The 24,317-nt window shown below is 43.7% G+C and overlaps 1 protein-coding gene across 7 annotated transcripts in view; it reads left to right on the top strand.

Moving 5' to 3' along the window:
* Positions 1–24,317, top strand: part of POU2F1 (POU class 2 homeobox 1) — a 147,797-nt gene that overhangs the window by 87,517 nt on the left and 35,963 nt on the right. For 5 of the 7 annotated variants that reach the window (XM_066599378.1, XM_066599377.1, XM_066599376.1 and 2 more), the window contains one exon: positions 15,848–15,967. The exons of the other annotated variants lie outside the window; for them this stretch is intronic. In XM_066599378.1, the coding sequence (XP_066455475.1) occupies positions 15,848–15,967 (120 nt within the window). The remainder of the gene's footprint in view (positions 1–15,847; positions 15,968–24,317) is intronic. 7 annotated transcript variants of the gene reach the window in all.

The raw sequence follows: 24,317 nt of genomic DNA, 5'->3' as shown, positions 1-24,317 counted from the left end.
TTCCCCTTCCTTCACCCCCCACTCGAGAGGGATGTTGGCAAACAGGCAGCATCTCCGGAGCAGAATGTTTACTGTCCTGTACTGTAATTATCTCCGAATGACTGGCAGAATTAATCAGAGCTTTATGTTAATTAGCCCGCTCTGCAGTCCCTGAAACAGGTGGTGGAAAATATGCAAATTAATGCAGAATTCAAATGCATGGCCTAACCGGTTCTAATTACCATAAAACGTGCGCGCTGCCTTCTCTCTCTCTCTTCCTGTCATCTATCCCTCCTGACTACAGCTTTTCACTCAGACCTGCGACTACTCTCATACCTGCTCTCCATTTGCAACTATGTTGCGCGCCAATTTTATTGCTCCTCGACACGAATGTATGTGAATTTCATATTCTACATGCAAGGTGTATGCACGTATGATATGCGGTAATTTGCGGCCAATCAAATACATTGGCTTGCTCTGTTTCGCTCACATTTGCGTGTATGTATCACGTATTATGTGAGCGCAAAAAAGAAGGCAAAAAAAACCCCCAGGCAGACTGCGCATGACAGCGTGCGTGATGTACGCTGTCATACGCAGCGATAGGCCGGCTTAAAGCGGTAAAACCCTGCGTGACTTGCGTAGCGCTTTACGCATACGGTTTTGTGAGCCAGGCCTGATGCTCATTGGAACGCCGTCGCCTCTTCAAACAGCTGATCGGCAGAGGTGTCAGGAGTCAGACCTCCGCCCGTATGATTCTCAGTAACGAAATCCCAGACAACATCTCTATGGGCTCTTTCACACGAGCGGAGCGATTTGTGGTCAGCTGTGTCACGGCCACAGCGCGACAGGAAATCATGTGAATGGGCGCACAAATCTGCCGTTTGTGCGCCCGTTCAGATGACCCGGGTCCGGCCCAAATACTCTGAGCCTGAATTGCTGTGGGGTGGGGGGAGACTATTTAGCTCTGCAAAACTGCTTCCCCCTTTCGCCCCCCCCCCCCCCCCCACCCACCCGAGTCTTGGGAAGGGGACGGGAGCTTAGACCCCTCCCAATGCAAACAGCCGACAAGAGGCGGAGGGAAGAGGGTAGGAGTTTAGCAGACCCGCTGCTAAGCTCCCTCCCACCTCCCTTCTCGGCAGCTTACCATAGGCTAGCATAAGCTAATGCATCAGACGGGCAGCGTATATCAGCCGGGTGTGAAAGTGCGGTAAATATAGGCTTGTGTGAATGAAGCCTTAGCCTGGGTTCTCACACGCCGCATTCCTGACGGAAATCTCGTGCTTTGGCTGCAGCGAAAAACCGCGAGATTTCCGCCGGGAGAAGCGCTGCTTTAAAACCCGCGGCACTTAGCCGCGGGTTTTGAAGCGGCCTAGCTGTTCGCTCTTCCACTGCGGCCGGCGCTCCCATAGAGGAGAGCACGGCCGCAGCGGAAGAAGAAAAAAATGAACATGCTGCGGCCGGCAAATCCGCAGCGCCGGCTTCTGTCAGTTTTGCTGTGGCGGATTCGCCGTCCCGTGTGGGCGAGATTTCTGAGAAATCTCGGTCACATGGCTGGCTAAACCCGGGATTAGCGGTCGCAGGCGGATTTGCCGCGGCGAAATTCCAGATGGAATTTCCGCGGCAAATCCGCCCCATGTGAACCCAGCCTAAGGGTGTGTTCACGCTGCTGTTTTGGTGCAGATCTGCAGCAGATTTCATCCCTTCAATTTGAATTCAGATGTTGCCAATCTACCGATTTGCTGCAAAGTTGCAAATTTTGGGTCAAAGTGTGAACACACCCTTCAGGAAGAGATCGATGATTCAGCGAATAAATGTTCTGTCGTTTGCAGGCTCACATTTTGTGCGTTGTTTATCTTGTCAGGGACTATTAGGGATCACATATCATGTATTTGTTGCAGAATCTGCACTGGAATTCTACAACCTTAGTACAATACTATGTAAGGGTGCGGTCACATCTGCGCTGGGGATTCCGCTTTCCTACTCCGTTTGGGGAGCAGGAAATGGGAATTCCCTTGACCAAAGGGTTCGGTCACGGGACGGAACTGAACCGCGCCGGGCGGTCCCCATTGACTATAATGGGGTCCGCCTGCTTTCCACCCAACTAGCCGACTTTGGGATGGAAGAAAAAGTGCTGCATGTAGCGCTTTTTCTTGTGGGATTTTCAGCCACATCTGTGACGGAACCTCCAGTCAGTCAGAGGTTCCCACACTGATGTGAAAGCAGCCTTACTGAATGTGGTTGTTGCAAACCCTGTCCGGTACTGGTGTACCTTCACGCCACGGAAGCTATGGGTTTGACAGGGTTTGGATGTAGGAACGCCCCTGTTGCACCCCTAGCTCCTGATTGGCCGCATTCGTGAAGGTGCTTGAAGGTCCTTGAGCAGCTTCTGTATACTATCCCCCTTGCATCTCCCCTGGGAGCGGGGCTGTGCCTCTGCTCCCTCAATGTTCGGTGCGCCCAGTTTTCTCTCTGCAGTTATGTGCCAAAGTGGACCCCAATGTGGGGATCTTCACCCCACTGTTATCGGACCCCGCAACCGTAGGTCTCCCATCCTGAGGTTCTGCCATGCGCGCCCATCGTCTGTGATGTGGTATGCAGACACCCCTTCTGACGTTGATCTCTGCTGCCCTGACGGAGGCATACGGAAGACAGGCCACGGCACTGTCGCAACAGCGGGGTCAAGATCCCCACAGTGGGGTCCACTTCGGCGCATCACTGCAGAGAAGAAACTGGGCAGACAGAGCAGTGAGGGAGCGGAGGCACAGCCCCGCTGCCAGGGAAGATGCAAGGTGGATAGTATGCAGAAGCTGCTAAAGGACCTTCAAGCACCTTCACGAATGCAGCCAATTGGGAGTTAGGGGCGTGACGGGCATTCCTACATCCAAGCCCTGTCAAACCCCTAGCTTCCGGTGGCGTCACAAAGTACACCAATACCACCCTGTCCACTCATAGCATAAAAAAATCCCCCATGGATCCTAGACATGATGTGGATTTTCAAATTCGCAGGATGCCCTATCTGTTGTGTGAATACCAAAGATTTTCACAGCAGATTTTAATGAGTGCAATGCAATGGGTGCCGAAGATTTCAGGGTCTTGTCTAGATATTGTATCAGATTTTCATGTGTATTTACTTCTGGAAAAATTGTGCAGTGTGTGAAAACACCCTTACAAGGTAAAGAGATGTGTCCATGACAGACTACAAATACATGTACAGTGAAATCATTTACCCATAATCATGAACTAAGCTAAAGACATCACAGAAGGAACTTGCTATAAATCATATTAAAATGAAAACTAGTACTAGAATTACTCTCAAGTAACACAGGGAAAGGCCTACTGTAACTACTATTTTATGTACAAGAGTATAACTACTATAATACTGCTCCCTATGTACAAGAATATAACTACTATAATACTGCCCCCTATGTACAAGAATATAACTACTATAATACTGCCCATATGTACAAGAATATAACTACTATAATACTGCCCTCTATGTACAAGAATATAACTACTATAATACTGCCCTCTATGTACAAGAATATAACTACTATAATACTGCCCCCTCTGTACAAGAATAGAACTACTATAATACTGCCCTCTATGTACAAGAATAAAACTACTATAATACTGTCAACTATGTACAAGAATATAACTACTATAATACTGTCACCTATGTACAAGAATATAACTACTATAATACTGCCTCTATGTGCAAGAATATAACTACTATAATACTGCTCCCTATGTACAATAAAACAACTACTATAATACTGTCCCCTATGTACAAGAATATAACTACTATAATACTGCCCCCTATATACAAGAATATAACTACTATAATACTGCCTCCTATGTACATAAATACAGCTACTATAATACTGCCTCCCATGTCCAAAAATATAACTACTATAATACTGCCCCCTATGTACAAGAATATAACTACTATAATACTGCTCCTATGTACAAGAGTATAACTACTATAATACTGCCCCTATGTACAAGAATATAACTACTATAATACTCTCTTCTATGTACAAAAATATAACTACTATAATACTGCCTCCTATGGACAAGAATATAACTACTATAATACTGCCCCCTATGTACAAGAATATAACTACTATAATACTGCTCCTATGTACAAGTATATAACTACTATAATACTGCCCCATGTGTACAAGAATATAACTACTATAATACTGCTCCCTATGTACAAGAATATAACTACTATAATACTGCCCCATGTGTACAAGAATATAACTACTATAATACTGCTCCCTATGTACAAGAATATAACTAATATAATACTGCCCCTATGTACAAGGATATAACTACTATAATACTGCCCCCTATGTACAAGGATATAATTACTATAATACTGCCCCCTATGTACAAGAATATAACTACTATAATACTGCCCCCTATGTACAAGAATATAACTACTATAATACTGCCCCCTATGTACAAGAATATAACTACTATAATACTGCCCCCTATGTACAAGAATATAACTACTATAATACTGCCTCCTATGTACAAGAATATAACTACTATAATACTGCCCTCTATGTAGAAGAATATAACTACTATAATACTGCCCTCTATGTACAAGAATATAACTACTATAATACTGCCCCTATGTACAAGAATATAACTACTATAATACTGCCCCCTATGTATAATAAAACAACTACTATAATACTGCCCCCTATGTACAAGAATATAACTACTATAATACTGCCTCCTATGTACAAGAATATACCTACTATAATACTGCCCCCTATGTACAATAAAACAACTACTATAATACTGCCCTCTATGTACAAGAATATAACTACTATAATACTGCCCCATATGTACAAGAATATAACTACTATAATACTGCCCCCTATGTGCAAGAATATAACTACTATAATACTGCTCCTATGGACAAGAATATAACTACTATAATACTGCTCCTATGGACAAGAATATAACTACTATAATACTGCCCCCTATGTACAAGAATATAACTACTATAATACTGCCCCCTATGTACAAGAATATAACTACTATAATACTGCCCCCTATGTACAAGAATATAACTACTATAATACTGCCCCCTATGTACAAGAATATAACTACTATAATACTGCCCCCTATGTACAAGAATATAACTACTATAATACTGCCCCCTATGTACAAGAATATAACTACTATAATACTGCCCCCTATGTACAAGAATATAACTACTATAGTACTGCCCCCTATGTACAAGAATATAACTACTATAATACTGCCCCCTATGTACAGGAATATAATACTATAATACTGCCCCCTATATACATGAATATAACTACTATAATACTGTCCCCTATATACATGAATATAACTACTATAATACTGTCCCCTATGTACAAGAATATAACTACTATAATACTGCCCCCTATGTACAAGAATATAACTACTATAATACTGCCCCCTATGTACAAGAATATAACTACTATAATACTGCCCCCTATGTACAAGAATATAACTACTATAATACTGCCCCCTATGTACAAGAATATAACTACTATAATACTGCCCCCTATGTACAAGAATATAACTACTATAGTACTGCCCCCTATGTACAAGAATATAACTACTATAATACTGCCCCCTATGTACAGGAATATAATACTATAATACTGCCCCCTATATACATGAATATAACTACTATAATACTGTCCCCTATATACATGAATATAACTACTATAATACTGTCCCCTATGTACAAGAATATAACTACTATAATACTGCCTCCTATGTACAAGAATATACCTACTATAATACTGCCCCCTATGTACAATAAAACAACTACTATAATACTGCCCTCTATGTACAAGAATATAACTACTATAATACTGCCCCATATGTACAAGAATATAACTACTATAATACTGCCCCCTATGTACAAGAATATAACTACTATAATACTGCCCCCTATGTACAAGAATATAACTACTATAATACTGCCCCCTATATACAAGAATATAACTAGTATAATACTGCTCCTATGGACAAGAATATAACTACTGTAATACTGCCCCCTATGTACAAGAATATAACTACTATAATACTGCCCCCTATGTACAAGAATATAACTACTATAATACTGCCCCCTATGTACAAGAATATAACTACTATAATACTGCCCCTATGTACAAGAATATAACTACTATAATACTGCCCTCTATGTACAAGAATATAACTACTATAATACTGCCCTCTATGTACAAGAATATAACTACTATAATACTGCCCCTATGTACAAGAATATAACTATTATAATACTGCCCCCTATGTACAGGAATATAATACTATAATACTGCCCCTATATACATGAATATAACTACTATAATACTGCCCCCTATATACATGAATATACCTACTATAATACTGCCCCCTATGTATAATAAAACAACTACTATAATACTGCCCCCTATGTACAAGAATATAACTACTATAATACTGCCCCCTATGTACAAGAATATAACTACTATAATACTGCCCCCTATGTACAGGAATATAATACTGCCCTTATATACATGAATATAACTACTATAATACTGCCTCCTATGTACAAGAATATACCTACTATAATACTGCCCCCTATGTATAATAAAACAACTACTATAATACTGCCCCCTATGTACAAGAATATAACTACTATAATACTGCCCCCTATGTACAAGAATATAACTACTATAATACTGCCTCCTATGTACAAGAATATACCTACTATAATACTGCCCCCTATGTACAATAAAACAACTTCTATAATACTGCCCCCTATGTACAAGAATATAACTACTATAATACTGCCCCCTATGTACAAGAATATACCTACTATAATACTGTCCCCTATGTACAAGAATATAACTACTATAATACTGCCCCCTATGTACAAGAATATAACTACTATAATACTGCCTCCTATGTACAAGAATATACCTACTATAATACTGCCCCCTATGTACAATAAAACAACTTCTATAATACTGCCCCCTATGTACAAGAATATAACTACTATAATACTGCCCCCTATGTACAAGAATATAACTACTATAATACTGCCTCCTATGTACAAGCATATAACTACTATAATACAGCCCCCTAGGTACAAGCATATAACTACTATAATACTGCCCCCTAGGTACAAGAATATAACTACTATAATACTGCCCCCTATGTACAAGAATATATCTACTGCAATACTGCTTCCATACAGAAGACTTTGGACAAACAACTCGGACAGTGGTCACTGCGGTAGACCTTTCCTGGATCTTCAGTATCGGCTACAGATGTCCGGTATATATGAGGATTCAGTAAATGTTTATAGCTGCTGCATATTATTCTGGCCCGGTTCTATCACGCTTTGTCTGGTACCGCTCTCCTTGCGTTTGTCACGTTGTTTGTACCTCGTCGTTCCCGTTTCCCCTTCTCCTTGTAGCACAGATTATATGCACAATCATGGTGAGCAGACACAATATTGCAGAACGTCTCTGCGTTTCCCCGTCCCAATCACTCACATTATGACACGTAAATGGGAGTTTGCAGGCGGAAAGCTCCCAGGGGGAACACATTCATGAGTGTTAATGCTTTTCTCCTGGCCGACAAATCAATTTTATCTTCTATTTTGATGCATATTATTGGTGACTGCAAGAAATGTCTTCATTAGGCAAAATTATGCGGCGTGTTTAAGGGGCCCTGGTCTCGGAGGATGAGGCTGCACTTCCCGGCCTCGCAGACACTCTTGTTCTCTAAAGTAACTCTGGATAAACATTTAATTGCAAAATATTGGATTAAACGGGTATTGTGGCAGTCCTGACCTGTCTGGCTGCTGTATGCCAATTGTATCCACAATATATTTTGGTGCAAGGAAGGTATACGGCTCAAGAAAGCGGTGTTCGGCAGCAGTTTAGTCCACCTCCCCCCATTAAGAATACATGCGTGCTCAACCGAACGTTCGTGAGTTCAGGGGGTATAGCTGTCATTTGACAGCTATTTTAGGTATATGGCCCAGTTAAAAGATGGCACTTTTAAAGGGATTGTCCAGGTGTCCTGGCATCATGGCTGCCAGCAACTGAGCTGAGATACCGGGAGACGGCACATGACCATCTCGGCCTCTGATTGGCTGTTGTAGAAAGCTCAATAGCACCTGGTAGCTGCAGCACTGGATCGTCAGGGGAATGAACAGGTGGGTATGGCTGCTTGTATTGCTTTAAAGGGTTTTTTCTAGGAAATACTGTTGATTACCTGTCCTCAGGATAGGTCACCAATAATTGGACGGCAGGGGTCCACTGCTCGGCAACCTTGGCCGATCAGCTGACTGGGTGTCAACTGTCAGTGCCACAGTACACATGGGCCGGAGTAGAAGCTGCTGCTCCAACTCCTGTGTAGTGGCCGACGCTTGTAATTGCAGGCTAGAATTTAATTAAAATCAATGGGAGCTGCACCTGCAGTTACAAGCGCCTGCCACTACACAGGGGTTGGAGCAACAGCTTCCGTTCTTACTGCTCTGTATTGTGGCACTGACAGCAGGAACCCAATCAGCTGGGGTCCCGAGTGGTGGACTATTGATCAACTATTGATGACCTATCCTGAGGATTGGTCATTAATAATAATTTCCTGGAAAACCTCTGTTACACATTTAGACCCATTTAAAAAAATCGCACACACTCGACAACCCTTTTAGAGGAAAACTAGGAAATACTGATATACTATTTTATTATTGGTGCAGTGCCTGAAGGGGTGGAGCATGAACCAAGAAGTGAGTATTACTAGGTCATGCTCCGCCCCCTCAGCGCCTGCACTAGATGTGGCGCCATGTATGTGTTTTGCTTGAACGGTTCCTCTAAGTGAGGGAGGATAGTTGAACTGGACACAGACAAAACCATGAACAAAGCTTGGTTGGGTCGTGCTTTGTGTGGATAACCCCTTTAAACCCCTTTGAAGTAGTAGCATATAGATTGCAGGAGTTGGGGAAAACTTTACCGTTTGTGTTTCTCCATGTTAGAAAATGTAGGGGATCACTCTTGTAGAAGGTGGCGCTCTCTCTGCGCCGATAACGTCACCACAGTTGTCCGTTATGTTGGTCTCAACCTGCTTCACCTGTAGTCGCTCATCATTTGTATGAGTATCTCTATACATACAGTAATTGTGTTCTTTTTATCATTAACCTACTACATTTGAGTATTAAGTTCCGCACCCCCTGGCCAATTATAATAATTAAGGGCTATGTCCATTTTTTGCAACTATTTTTTTTTTTTTATCGAACGCATCGAAGTAACTATTTAGTTGGCCATATTTCCTTCCATTTGTCCCATATTGTATGCAGAGATACATTTGCTGGAAGTACAAGATGAATAGAAAAAATGTGACTGCAGGATCAGACTACATAGGGTTTGTTTGTTGTCTATTACCATGGAGATGCATAAGTCTGCATAGGAGCTATAGAAAGAAAACAGTAGGACATTTTTAATTAAGACCTATTGAAAAGGTGCTACATTTCACATGTTGGATGTATTGGGATAAAAAAAAAAAAGTAGTTGCGGAGTGAACATTCAGCTCCACAACAGAATGGTATTTAACAAGGAGAAATGCAAGGTCCTACATCTGGGCAAGAAAAATGAAAAAATCACAGACAGAATTAGAGGAATTGAGCTAAGCCGCACAATTGGAAAAAGACTTGGGTATACTAATAGATCATAGACTGAACCTGAGTCAACAGTGTGATGCAGCAGCAAAAAAGGCAAACACAAATCTGGGATGTAGACCTTATCTGGAATACTGTGTCTAGTTCTGGGCACCCCACTTTAAAAAAGAAAAAAAAAGACAAACTGGTGCAAGTTCAGAGAAGAGTTACCAAGATGGGGAGCGGTCTGCAAATCATGTCCTATGAGGAACGGTTAAAGGATCTGGGAATGTTTAGCTTGCAAAAAAGAAGGCTGAGAGGAGACTTATTAGCTGTCTACAAATATCTGAGGGGCTGTCACACTACAGAGGGATCAGCCTTATTCTCATCAGCACAAGGAAAGACTAGAAGCAATAGGGATGAAACTGAAAGGGACGAGACACAGATTAGATATTAGACAGTGAGGGTGATCAATGAGTGGAACAGGTTACCATGGGAGGTGGTGAGTTCTCCTCCAATGGAAGTCTTCAAACAAAGGCTGGACAAATATCTGTCTGGGATGATTTAGTGATCCTGCACTGAGCAGGGGGTTGGACCCGATGACCCTGGAGGTCCCTTCCAACTCTATGATTCAACATGATATAGGCTGCTGTCTTTTATGATTTGTGGTATTATCTTGGTACATTGACATTTATTCCTGGTTTGATGATCTATTGTATGATGGAAGTCTCTCTTTCCTCCAGTCAACATTGCGTGCAGTAGGTACTTCTCTGACAGTATAAGATGTCCGTCCAACTGTTCATATATGTCGAATGGCTATTTTATTAGACACCCCCATCTGGTAGTACATTAGGTTTACTTTTGGCCTTCAGATCTGCAGCAATTCACCATGGCCTAGATTCCAATAGCTGGTGAAGTCATTCTGCGGCAGTATTGGCCCATGCAGACACAATAGCTTCTTGCAGTTGCTGCAGTTTAGCTGGAGGTGTTGACATGCTCTGTACAGCTGGCAGGAAGGGTTCATTGCTTCATACTGCTTGCGCCAAATTCTGACCCTTCCATCAACGCGGTGCAACAGAAATCTGGCCAGCGAAGTTTTTCAGTGATGCCATTTTTGTGCTCTTTTGCCCACTGGTGTCACCTTTTCTATTTTTCATAGATAGTAACGGTGCAAGACCTGACCATCCGTGCTAATGAGCAATGAGTTGTGCGTTCGGACCTGTTAATTTGAGCATCAGCATTTCTTGGCTGCAATATGCATGACCGAGCACCTTCTGTTTGTCCAAACCATTCTTCACATCCTCCTTTGATCCCTTTTCTCAACAAGTTATTTGCATCCACAGGATCCCCTTAGTTGTCTCCTGCTTTCGACCAATGAGATTGCTGCCCTGATTCTGAAAACTGCAGTTCTTTGTCCCCCATCTACCTCATTGCAGACTTACTCTACCCACCTGCAGCAAGGGGAAGATTGAATGGAGTGCTAGTGCGTGCATAGTACTGCACCATTCATTTTCAGTGGGACTGCGGAAATAGCCGACTATTTCCACCGTTCCCATTGAAATGAATGGAACGGTGACCGTACATGCTTGGCCAGCACTTCATTCAATCAGACATCACTGTGGGTGGGTGTGGAGAGCTCACAGTGACAGAAAAGGGGGACATGGGAACCCCATTTTCAGGATTGGTGGGGGTCTCCCCTCTACTTCCTGTAATCCGTCTGTTATTAGAGACCGGCATCACTTAACAACAGGCAGTGGACAGCATATTAGAAGGAAGGGATACACCTAGTGGACAGCACGTCAGAGCGACTTTTCAAGCAGAAAATATAAATAAAGAGAATTGCAATTTTGCTCGTTATGTTGGCTCATATTAATATAAGTTTGTTGAAACGACAGTGGGCATTTAAAAAGTTTCCTATTTGTGCATACAGCTCCTTTGTAACCATGGTGATACATCAATTTGCAGACTACAAACAGACCTTGTGCAGTCTGATCCAGCAATCATGTACTTCTTCCTTTTCTCTACTCTTCTTCTGATCATGAAGAGGGGAGTAAATGATGACTGTGGAATCGGGCTACAAGCTGTTTATAGTCTGTAACCATGGAGACGCACAGGACAGCATAGGAGTTGTATACACAGAGCAGTAGAAGAGTTCAATCAAGACTATTTGCAAAGTTGGTGCTTTAAAAAAAAAAAAAAAAGTGGATACATTGAAGCAATAAAAAGCAGAACCAGGTTGCAGAAGTGCACATATTCCTTTAAGAAGACCTAAAGTGAGCACCATGTGTTACATTGGACGTATACCGGGGCCGCAGCAATAGTAAAAGCACATGGTTTGTGTTGTGCCGTGATCGTGGCGGAGACTGAAGTGTGGGAAGTCGGCGTCCTCCTTGTAATGTGATTGTGGCTGAGAAGTCTATTAGTATTAAGTGGCCTTGTCTCTGAGCAGATGGCTACTTATACAGCCATCAAACACAAATATGTCGGCCGCGCGGTTACCACGGGGGCATGTCACGCTAACAGCCTTACCATGCCTCATTCAATTACCCGCACAATGCTAATTTGTTACGTAATTATGATTTGTTTCAGTGAATCATGTAAATAACTCTTGACGAAATAAACAGTGACTGCGGAGCGCTGACACGGCGCCCGCCGCTTCCATGGGGCGCAGGGGGCGTACGCTGTACAAGTGGATCACAGTGACCTGTAATTTACTGTCTGACTTCTCCGAGCTCCTCTCATGCAGGCCGGGCTCCACCGCCTTCCCTACTTATATATGTGGAAGGAAGCATTCTGCAACAATCCGATATACTAAACTGTTAGAACCTCTCATCCGTCACATCATCTCTGCTTGCTGTTAGTGAATGGAATTTGTTTTTTTTCTACTTCGATTAAGAGGCTGGAATTCTGCCCCCATTCTTATACAACTGACTTATTACATGAGCTTCGTCTTCAGCGTCTACAGATCTGAAGGATGTTGGTCTGTTTTCATTCACTGACAGCAAGTGACATTTTGAAAAGGATAATGGTGAATTCATAAAAGGAGTTATGGCGGGATTCTGTCACAAATAGTCGGAAATTTGTGCAAACATTAAAGAATTTTGGACATTCTTCTACCGCTCTAGCCATCTTTGGCTAAAAAAAAGGGGTTTTAGTGGTCAGGGACAGGCTGCTGGTGGCCGTCAGAATTTTATGCCAGAAACGGCAGTAGATTATTGGCATAGACTTCAAGAGGCGAATGGGGACGGTCCAAGATGCAACAAATGTATTAAGTGGCTCAATGGATACATTTTTGTAAAAATTAGGCGAAAAGATAGGCGTAATTTCTCTTTTTTTATTGTGTAAACCCGCACTAAACGTGTTCTGAGGCTCCTCTTCATTAGGCTGAGCTCAGATGGGCATATAACCATGTTTCCCTGAAAATAAGACCTATCCCAAAAATAAGCCCTAGCACGATTTTTGAGTTTTTGAGGATGCTTGAAATGTAACCCCTACTCCAAAAATAAGCTGTAGTTACAGTTAATTAAATTCATTTTAAATCGTGTCCAGGCAACCGTTAAATATTTTGGAGCAAAAATTAATATAAGACCCTGTCTTATTTTTGGTGAAACAGGAGATTCGGCGTGCACTGTACGCCTGTGTGATACGCGGTAACCTGCGGGCAATCCATTGCATTGCTATATGCAGTTCTGCTCACATTAGAGCGTTGGGATTGCGTCATAGGAACACGGCCCGTTCTATTTTTCCGTATATGTTCATGCGATAGAGGCCATTGTTCTCTATGGGCGCGTATATATGCGCGCCAACACAGTTACATTGTCCATGTGAGCCAGGCCTTGTGCTGGAAAAGCCGCTCAGTGCCTCAGACCTCGGGGGGGTGTCTGTCTATAAACACGTGAGTAGTTTTCGTTTCACCTGTGACGGTAGCCTTCACTCTGCGATCTGTAGATCGGCCGTGAGAAAGGGGCGCATTGGCCATGAATGTAAACTTCACCGTAATGCCGGATTGGACCCTTTTCTAGTAGAAGACAAAGGTTGCATATAAAGGGTTTGTGTAGTTTTGGAATCTTTTTTTTACTCCGATGCATGCCTGCCCACGGCCGGGTGAGATTCCGCATGCCCGGCCGTGACTCCGCCTACCTGTCCGGATTCTTCATATTCTGTACTGTAGATGGGCCGGCCGGCCGCTCGTGCGCAGTATAGATTATGCTGTGCCGTCGCTAGCCACTGACCCGGATCCCGCTACCTTTCCGCAGTGATGATTGCAGGAGGACTGCGGGTCAGACTGCTTTTATTGACTCCAATGTAAGCTGTCCACGCAGACTCCGCCTAAAAATGATGCATGCTCTGATTTGTTTTTTTCCCCCCTGTGAGCGGAAAATCGCAATTGATTTCCACTCGTGGGCAGATAAAATTTGCTTTTCCGTAGCATGCTACGGGCGGTAGTCACATGTAGAATCCGGAGGCGGACACCCACTCTGGATTCCGTAATGCAAATCTGGCCATGGGCAGGCTACATAACTTTGTAAATGGTCGTGATTAGCAACTGCTGATTTGTGTCTCCAGCTCCTGTGCTGAGCTATGTGTTTCCATGGTAACAGACTACAAACAAACAACGTGGTCTGATATGTCCTCTGCTACCGGTATGAGGGAGCGAAGTAACAGGGGACTGGAAGACCAGGGAATGTTGTACAGTAGAAACCTAATCCATCCTCTCCCCCTTAAAGGGGTGGTTCCAAGTTATAAAGTTATTCCCTATCCACAGGATTCGGGTTAGTTTAATGATCGGTGGCAGTCTGAGTGCTGAGACCCCACCAATCCTGAGAATAAGGGTCTAGTTGGTCCTTTAGGGAATGGAGTAGAGGTCACACAGGTGCATCGCTGCTCCGTTCACTTCAGTGACCGCACCGGACATCGCCAAAGTGCTTGAACCTGGTAATCTCCGGTACTGTCATTGAAGTGAACAGAAGGGCAGCGCACCTGTGTGACCACCTGGGACCGACTGGATCCCATTCTCAGGATTAGTGAGGGTCCCAGCAGTCAGATCGTAAAGTTATCCCCTGTCTTATGAGTTTGGGAATAACTTGGCATAACCCTTTCAAATGACCCTCTACAGGAGCCCCTGGTCAGATCCTGAAAGATGCTGCGGCACTCGTGTGCCAGTCACTGTATACATTACTCCTCTGCTAATCACAGGCCTCAGTGGTCACATGCCACTCACGGCAGTATCATTCTTGAAGCCAGTGACTAGCCGGGTGGTCGGATCTACAATGAACGGTACATGAGTGCTGTAGCTTGTTCTGAGATCGAAGCAGCAGGGGCCGGGACTCCCGTGCTGGACAGGGGGCTATTTAAGGATGTGCGTATGGCTTGTTTTTCGTTTTTGGGTTGTTTTTTTTAACCCTTTCCAATCCAGTTTGATTCTTGGTTTTCCTAGGGGGCTTACTCTTTTTCTGCTGTTATACAATGGCGCTATATGCTGGCTAAAGCCAGTACTGCATGAGGTGACACATTGGATAGGCTTTGACAGCAGAGAGGCTGGCAGTATACAGTAAGAGAACCCCGATGGACGTCTTCCAACATCGGAGATGTACAACCTTAAATCATAATGTCTTCAGAGGTCAGACAGTGGATTGGAAAGGGTTAAAATTAGAGATGAGCGAGCATACTCGCTAAGGACAATTGCTCGATCAAGCAATGTCCTCAGCGAGTACCTGCCCACTCGGAAGCAAAGGTTCGTCTGCCGGCGCGGGTGAGAGGTGGGTTGCGGCAGTCAGCGGGAGGGGGGGCGGGGAGAGATCTCCCCGCTCTCCCCCGCCGCTCCCCGCCCACCGCTGGCAGCCGAATCTTTCCTTCCGAGCGGGCAGGTACTCGCTAAGGGCAATGCTCGATCGAGTAATTGCCCTTAGCGAGTATGCTCGCTCATCTCTAGTTAAAATATTCCCTACCCATAACTTTTTTTTTTTCGCCCGGGACACCCCTTCTAATGCAGAATAACTACACAGTTGCATTATTTTGGATGCCTTGGAACAATAAAAACAATATTGGCTTCAAAAGTATATATACCCTTTAAAGCAGGCAAACAGGGGTGATCCGCGCTGAAAAATGTCACTTTTTTTCTGCTCTTTTTTTTTTTGGCATGAACTGTATACGTATGCTTAAAGGGGTGCAGCGCTTCTTTGAGTAATCAAGGCTTCTATGTTGTAGACTAAATTCAAAGAAGAACCTGGGGAGCCTCCGCAAGCAGTCCAGCCTTCCCAGCATCCCTCCTTGCAGGCAGCCATACCCCAGACACAGCTTATGGTGGCCGGTGGACAAATCACTGGGGTAAGCGAAGCCGATATACTGTTGATTTGCCAGTCGTGTATCTATTGTGGATCGGAGGCTGGAGCTGCAAGGCAGACTGTAGTAAAATCAGAACGTGCAATCAACAAAACATTTTACCGAGGGGGGGGGGGAGGGGTAAGGGGGAGGTGTATGTCCTTTACATTGGAACTTGAGACTAGTGTTCCTCATACAGAAAATCATGGAAAACTGCAAACTGTGTCACATGGTGGCGCCGGCAATCATGGTCACCACAACAAAGTCTGCCATGTAGGTCCAGCTTTGCAGAACGGGTTTACTGTGTAATTGTATGAGGTTGGAGGTAACTTTTTTTTTTTACATGGCTTGTTCGGAGACGCCAATATGGTTCTCAATTCTTGTTTGACGTCGACCATAAAATCTTATGAAAACTTTACTATTAAAGGGGTTCTCTGCCTAAACTTATAGATGGAAATTCTAAAGATTCCTGGACCCTTTTCTGTTCTCGGCTCTGAGGTAATTCTGGATTCAGTTGTATGTAGTAACTAGCAGTATCCACATGTTCCTGTTACTAGAGAAGCCAAATGCCTAACGACAGGCAGTGGATTGCAAAGTTGCTTGTAGGCTTGTAAGTTGCCCTAGTGGCAAACATTTTCATGCTTGATTTTCAAGGGTAAAACAAAATATTTTTAAAGTATATTACAAGATTGATGACAGATGAGCATATGGTGTGTGAAAAGTTAGTGTCCCTTTAAGTTGGCACAGCTTTCTCTCTGGAGGGCTCGACCAGTCCAAGTATTTGCATAGCAGCCTTTTCACTTGAATGGGTGCCGTGTAATACTATATTTCTCCTGCAGAGGTCAATGTCAGGAATTCCAGGACCCAGAACTGTAGTAGAGCGGTCTCTTTAGCGAGACAACCTGTTTTTAAAGGGATCATGCACGGGTAGATGGGGGTGATACTCCTCATGAACAATGGCTTCTGCTGTTGTGAATGTCCTTCATGTGTGGTGCATAAGGTTTGTGTTCTCAAACAAAAAACCTCTATAAGTGGAAAAATGAGAGTATAAGCCTCATAAATCTGCTAAAGTTCCATCAATTTTTCGTGCGTTTAGAATTTTTTTTTTCAGTTCTCGACAACTATGTTTCAACTGAATTTTTTAATATTTTTTTTTAGTGTTACTGGAATAAGTTCTGTCATCTAGACAGATTGATGCCTGAATTAATTAATACTTCCAGACTTCATAATCATCTGTTAACTAGCCTGTGCCAAATGTGTGAAATGCGTTGGTTTGCAATCTGTTAATGTTCAGTGCTAAATTGGAAAGGAAAAGTGGGGAAAAAGTGCCTGTGTGTGTGCGGGCTCCCTCGTTATCGCGCTCGTTTGTAGGACTGATGGACAACTTTTATTTTATTTTTTTTTACATAAGTTCTTTATTTAAAGCATTTTATTTTTTTTTTTTTGTTCAAGGAAAACAAACCCAAGAATCCCGCTAGGTGATGGAACACTGTTAGCAACATGTCGTCATATAGCAATAAAATGCAGATTTTTTAAATTTTTTTTTATTGTCTGTTCATGACTATGGGGGGCGGTCACCTTGCCTTTTGCTGCTCTTAGCAGCATTTAGGGAGATGCATCACATGGACCATAGAAACAGTGGACAGAAGAGGACCCATTCACTTCTATGAAAGAGTGTTGTGGGCGTGCTCTGTGACCTGTGCAGGGAGGGGAGGAGGTGAGCTGTGACGTCATCTATGGTGGATGTTTTGCTATCTGTATATAGGTGTTACCTGCATTGTAATCCTGCCTGTGATGATAATGAGATGACTACTAAAAAATGTTCTGTACAGAACAGAAAGTGTAGGGGTTTTCTTAGGATTAGTGGTCAGGGAGGGTTTTTTTTTTTTTTTTTTAGCCTACAGATTGTAACTTTACATAACCACAAATCCTTAAAAATATGTTTTTCAGTGAGAACATGATTCATACAATAGGTCATTTTCTGATGACACAATCCGTTTAAGCTGTAAATAGCGGATTCGGGGAGAAGGTGCGTTCTGCGTCCTCCTCGCTCCACGTTCTGCTGTGTTTATTCATCCACAATGAGATTACTGCCAATCTTGCACATTGATGGGAACAGACGCGGCAGCATTATTATACAATTGCAGCTGATAAGTGTCAATGAGCTCGCTGCGTGTGGCTGGCGGCCGAGCGGCGGGGGGTGTCATTGTGGCGGAGAGGTGTGGTGGTTGCCTGTCGGGAGAGCTGCTGCCGCTCTTTAGTACAGCATGTTTATTCTGCACTCTCCTAGTCTGAGACGTTCGGGATAAATCGGAGCTAATTAAAGCCTCGCTGTCACGATGCCGCCGTGTGCGAGTCAAAAGGACTCTAGGTATTGCTTCATAGGTTCTTAAAGGTTAATGCAGACTTTATTGCTTTTAGCGCATCTCCGGGAAAAGAAAATAGCAACTCTACAAATAGGCTTGAATAGAAATCTTCTGTTGTTTTGTGTATACAGCTCCTATGTAGCCCAATGTGTCTCCATGGTTGGGGACCCCAAGCCAATCCTAGGTGTCTGAACCTGCAGTGTTGTCAGAGGTGTCGTCCAAAGAGGCATTTAGCCAATAGAGCTATCTTACTGCTACCGCTGTCTGTATGTTACCAGTAAGAGGAGGCAGGGGTGTAGGAACTGACTGCACACAAAACTGGTCTGTAGTCTGTAACCATGGAGACAAATGGGTCTGCGTCGGAGCTGTATACACTAAACTGTAGAATATTTTTTAAAGAGCTTGTCTCGCAGTGGACGTTTATTACCTGTCCACAGGATAAGTGATTAAATGACTAATTGTTGGAAGCGTCATTGGTGAGGAGGAGTTTGGAGCTGCGGTCACTCTCGATCCATTCAGCGTGTATGGGACTGACTATGACTGCCGAGTTTAGGACTTGTCTGTTTCCGTCAGCACCTGCCCTCAGGATACTGTTTATATATCAAAGGGGTTGTACCAAGAACATAAAGTTATCTCCTATTCAAAGGGTAGGGGATAACTTGACATTTTAGTACAACCCCTTTCAATGCAGTAACAGTATGCAGTGAGCTCCCTCTAGTGGTGGCTGCTCAAGAATGTTATCATATCACATTGTCTCCAAATGAAAACTTAGGAGGAAATTTTCTAGGACCAATGTTGCCAGCGCCTGTTTTGGTATAGTTTTCTTCCGTCGAACGATGCACACATCTCTTCATGTATTAGGCACATCTGAGCACTTATATGCGCCTACACGGAAATGTATTCCAGGTGACCTGCCGGGTACTGGTGTATCTTGTCTCCACCACAAAAATGGGTGGAGACCTGGGATTGTGCTGTGGGAGGTATAGGGTATGCCCACAGCTGCTGATTGGCTGGGCTGTGCGATACCCTTATGTCTCAGCTTCAAGCGGCTTCCCCGCTGGCCTCCCAGCAATGGGCCCTGCAGTAATTGTGTTGTCGCTGGCCTCCCTGCAATATGGCATGCTGTCCCTGCTCTCTGTCTTGGCGCAGTTAAGCTCCACCCACTTTTCATCAAAGGGGCGAGGTCCACATGGATGACAGAAAAGTTGCAAAATTTTTACACAAGCGTCTCTTATGTCAAATATTGCAACTTTATTGCTGCAGTTTTTTTGGTGTAAAGCCATCATGTCCCTGTTAGTGTAGAGTGAGAAAAATAGAACGCCAAGCGCTATATACATAATCTGATGATCCATAATATTAAAAGCACTGACAAGTGAAGTGAATAACATTTATTATCGCATGACTGCGGCGCCTGTCAAGAGGTGGGATAGATTATTCGGCAAGTGAACAGTCCGTTCTTAAAGTTGATGTGTTGGAAACAAAAAAAAAATGCGTTGACGGGAAAGACCATGTAAGGAATCGGATCTGAGCGACTTTGACAAGGGCCAAATTGTTATGACTAGGTGACTGGTCAGACCATCCCGAAAACGGTAGGTCTTGTGAGGTGTTCTCTCTCCTCTCACAAGTGGTCCAAGGAAAGACAGTTAGTGAATCAGCGACGGGGTCATGAGTGCCCAAGTCTTACTGATGTGTGAGAGGACCGAAGATGTCTGGTCCGATCCGGTAGAAATGCGACTGCAGGGCAAATAATGAAATAGTTACTGCTGGCGATGATGGAAAGATGTCAGAACATACAGGGCATTGCAGCTTGCAGGAGCTGCAGACTGATCGAAGTGCCCATGCTGACCCCTGCCCATCACCAAGAGCGCCTACAGAACTGGACCGTGGCGTAGAGGAACAAGGTGACCTAGACTACATAATCCTTTACATCATGCTTGTGTTTTACTTACCCGCGGAAGAGATGGCACCAGGATGCACAGTGGGAGGAAGTGCAATGCTAGGGGCAATGTTCTACTAGAAACCTTGGATCCTGGCATTCATGTGGATGTGACACTTACCACGTAACCAAACCCTGTACACACTAGTACCCCGTTCATGGCAGCGGTATTCTCTTATGGCAGTGGCCACTTTCTGTACGATAATGTATCTGCCACACTGCAGAAAATGCTGAGGAATGGTATAAGCAACATAGCAAAAAGATTAAGGTGGTGACTTGTCCTCCAGGTTCGCAGAACTCCGTATGATCCAGGGGGATGTGCTGGAAAACAAGTCTGATCAATGAAGGCCCCACATAGCAGCAGATCTATAAAGGCCTACCAGATATCACAGGACACCTCATGGAGTCCATGCATTGACGGGGAAGACCAAAAAGGGGACCTACTCAATATTAAATGGGTTGTGGGATCTCAATATAAAAACTCTTAAATGTTAGGCATGAGTTAAAATAAAAAAATAACACACACTCACCCGTCCACGGGGCACAGCTAGCTGGCTCCCACTGCTCCAACCCTGTCTGCCACCACCGGAAGTCAGGTGACCACTGTGGCCAAGCAGAGGCAACACCATCACCTTCCGAGTTCTAACCCTAACACGATTTTCCAATATTTGGAAAAACCTCGAACATTGAGCAGAATCGTTCACTTGTAGCGATAATTTAAAAAGGTTGAATTGACCTACGAAGGGTCAGAGGGTCCCGATTTCCCATCTTTTAATGCATCTGATTATTAGGCTGCAGTGAATTGACAGCTCCTGAATGGCTGCACCACAACATATAGGTTCCAAGTGCCCTTTAAGACTGGTTTAGGAAGCCGCCGCTGAAGTCATTTAATGCTTTAAGTCTTTTTATTTTTTTTGTTTAAACCGCCTGAACGCAGACCTGTAATTTTGTCGTTGTTCCCCACCGCCTGAAACGATGTAACCCCCAGCACTGGCGGAAAGTAACAATCTGAAGCCTTGAGCATGCTATTTTCTTCACAATGACATTTTTGTATGTTATGAAAAATTATACATATTTTCCACACTTTTCAATGTCGCCCCTCATCTCTAAAGAACGTACCGGGGAAGAAGAATTTAAATGATTCTGAGATCCGTGTTCTTGCACAACCCGGTGTTTTCTTATTTCTCACAGAGAATAAAAACTAGGCGGAAAACCTGTTTGCATTTAAAGAGGTTATAATCCCTACACTGCTCCCTTACACCTCTGCAGTGCTATTTATAAGGCATTTTAGATGGAAACCTTAAAGGAACATTTCATTCAAAGAACTGGTTGAAAAACATCAGCGGCTGTCAAGTGTTTGCCGTCACATTGTAAAGGCTTTGTACTGCTTGTATTCGCTGTTACAGTATGGATTCTACATTGTTACAATGTTGTGGTTTGTTCTCTCCATGACCTCCTACATACATTTGGACACTTAAAGGGGTATTCCCATCATGGATTTTCACGGAATAGGCAGAAAAGTCATATAGGTCCTATCTCTGGGACCCACAACTATCTTTAGCCGTGGCCCCCACCAACCCTGGCCCAGGTAGCCGTGGGCGATTGGGAATCACGGAAGCGGCTTCGCTACTCCGTATTCGTAATTCCAATTTAAATCTATGGGAATTATACAGACTGTGCCGCTTGCTGTGCTACACTGTTGGCTCCCGATGACTTCCACGGACGTTGCAGAAACAGTGTTGCCCAACCATACCCTACTGTTCCCGTCCTCCCAGTCACCTTGTACAGAGCGGTGTTGCCATCGTAGCCTTGTTTGCCCAAGATAGGAACACCCCATTCAAGGTTCTGTACATTTTTTTTCTGTAAGTAGTACAATGTACGTTGAGCCTTACCCAATGTGTATCTGGATGTAAGCTGCTGTATATTCATACAGTGGCATACATCGGCTATTGCTCATAATGTAAAAAAAAAAAGTGGTATATATTTTTTGCTTTGTAGTGGCCCTCCCGTATAGTAAAGTACAGTCTAGAGTGCTTTCTATAGAGGGGGGGGGGGGGGGGGGGGGGGGGGGGGGGGGAGGGAGAGTATGCCCCCCCAATGGAGGCCAAGGCAGGGTCTTAGATACATTGGATTTCTATGAGGGGTCAGACTGTGAACATGCCATTGAATATTGTTTGCTGTTTCAAACCATTTTGGGATCTTAAAGGGGTATTTTCATTATAGACCTTTATGAACTCTGCAGAATATGCCACAAATGTTTGGTATGTGCTGGTCCTACACCTGTCTCCAGTATGGAGGTTCCCCTTGCAATAATGGTTAATTTGCATAGGAGTTACAGACCCAGCCCAGCACAAATGGCCCTTGAGGAGTTTTGTCCACTTTGGACATTCCTTTTTATTATCTGGATCCTCCAAAATAAGCTGCTCTCAAGGTGTCCTTCTGCTCTGACCCCCAATGATGAACCGCAGTCAGCAGCGGGACCAGACACCAAGTGTTCATTTATCCTGCAGCACCACCACAGGGTAAATGAGGTATTACATGGTTCCCATTGCAAGTTGGGTCCTCCAAAGAGAAACCGTGTCTGCTACTGACAATGATATGCTAAAGGAGAGCTCAACTATTGGATATCTCTCTGGTACTAATTCCAGCTGTCAATAACATGGGCTTGATGATCTACTCAGACTCTGTAGATATTTAGTGATGCATCAGACACAGTAGATATAGTCAATTATTTTCCAGTATTGTTAGCTGTAAATTGGTCAAACATGGGAAGATTCTTAGCTCTAATGATGGTTGGTGCTGCTTAGATGATATCCTGCATTATAGACTAGTTGTGTATATGGTATCGTCTAACTGTGCAATCCTCATGAGGCACCACACTTCAGCATTGTTGTCTTCCTCCGGTCTTCTGTTTGACAGATGCTTTGCATTCTCCTTACTTTGCAGATCCAACTTCTGCATTCACTATGGATCCCTAATTGTAGGTATAAACCCTCTCTCTGTGGCTCTGTTCATATTGGGCATGGGATACACTATCCTACCAAAGGATTTGGACACCCCTATCAGTAGAATGGATCATATTAGGATGTTACACGTCCTAAACCCTGCTACATAAGATGTAGACCCTTGGAAGTGTCGGGCATAGTTTGTGATGGCAACTGCACACTATTGGATATATGGGTTATACCGTTGCACACAAGCCGTACATCCTGAATTATAATACATCAGTCCGTCTATAATGGTGCGAGGAACGTCCTCATTGGGCAGTTGAGAAATGAAAGAACATCGTATTGGGTGACTAATCTCTTTACTCCATCTTCATATCAGATGGCTGTACTGGGTATGGAGGAGCCTGAGTGTGTTGTGCCAACAGTTAAGTATGGTGGAGGTGGCACTCTGCCCGTTGGTTGTAGTGGTAAGAGTCATCATTACGGAGGTGTACCTTGACTGTCTAGACAATAACGTGCTGCCAACAATGTGGGAATACTCTGGGAATGATCAATAATACTTCCAACAAGAGATTGTGCCTCGTCACAAATCCAACACCGTTTTTCGTTAATTTGAGGATGTAGATGTTCCATGATTGGACTGGCCTGCACAGATTTCCAACCTGAGCATGTTTCAGATTAACTGGAACGTTGGGTCTGAAAATATGAACAGCTTCTATCTTATTTGACAGAACTCGCAGACCTTTGCAGGATGAATGGAGGGAAATACTAGCTAAAGTGTCAGTAGAAAGTATGCCGGCGGAGAGTATCTGATGTCATTCGGTCCAGAGGAGCCCCACTAAGTATTACCATATGGAAATAAAGACTACGTTTTGATTCTTGTTCAGGTGTCCGATTTACTTTTGACTGGATAGCATAGGCCTGTGGCCCCTGACATGTTACAAGCTCAGGTATGTTGTGTTGTAGTTTGCAACAGCTGGAGGGCTACCAGTTTGGGGCTCCAGGATAGACAAATGTTCATCGGCTGAATGACTGGATTTAGTGATTAGAAGTCATTGGGTGGAAGCTATATCCCATGCCTGGTTTTCACCACAACCATTTGTTAC

This window comes from Eleutherodactylus coqui, chromosome 4 (assembly GCF_035609145.1).
Source record: "Eleutherodactylus coqui strain aEleCoq1 chromosome 4, aEleCoq1.hap1, whole genome shotgun sequence".
Taxonomy (NCBI): domain Eukaryota; kingdom Metazoa; phylum Chordata; class Amphibia; order Anura; family Eleutherodactylidae; genus Eleutherodactylus; species Eleutherodactylus coqui.
This window is presented reverse-complemented; position numbering and strand designations above follow the sequence as displayed.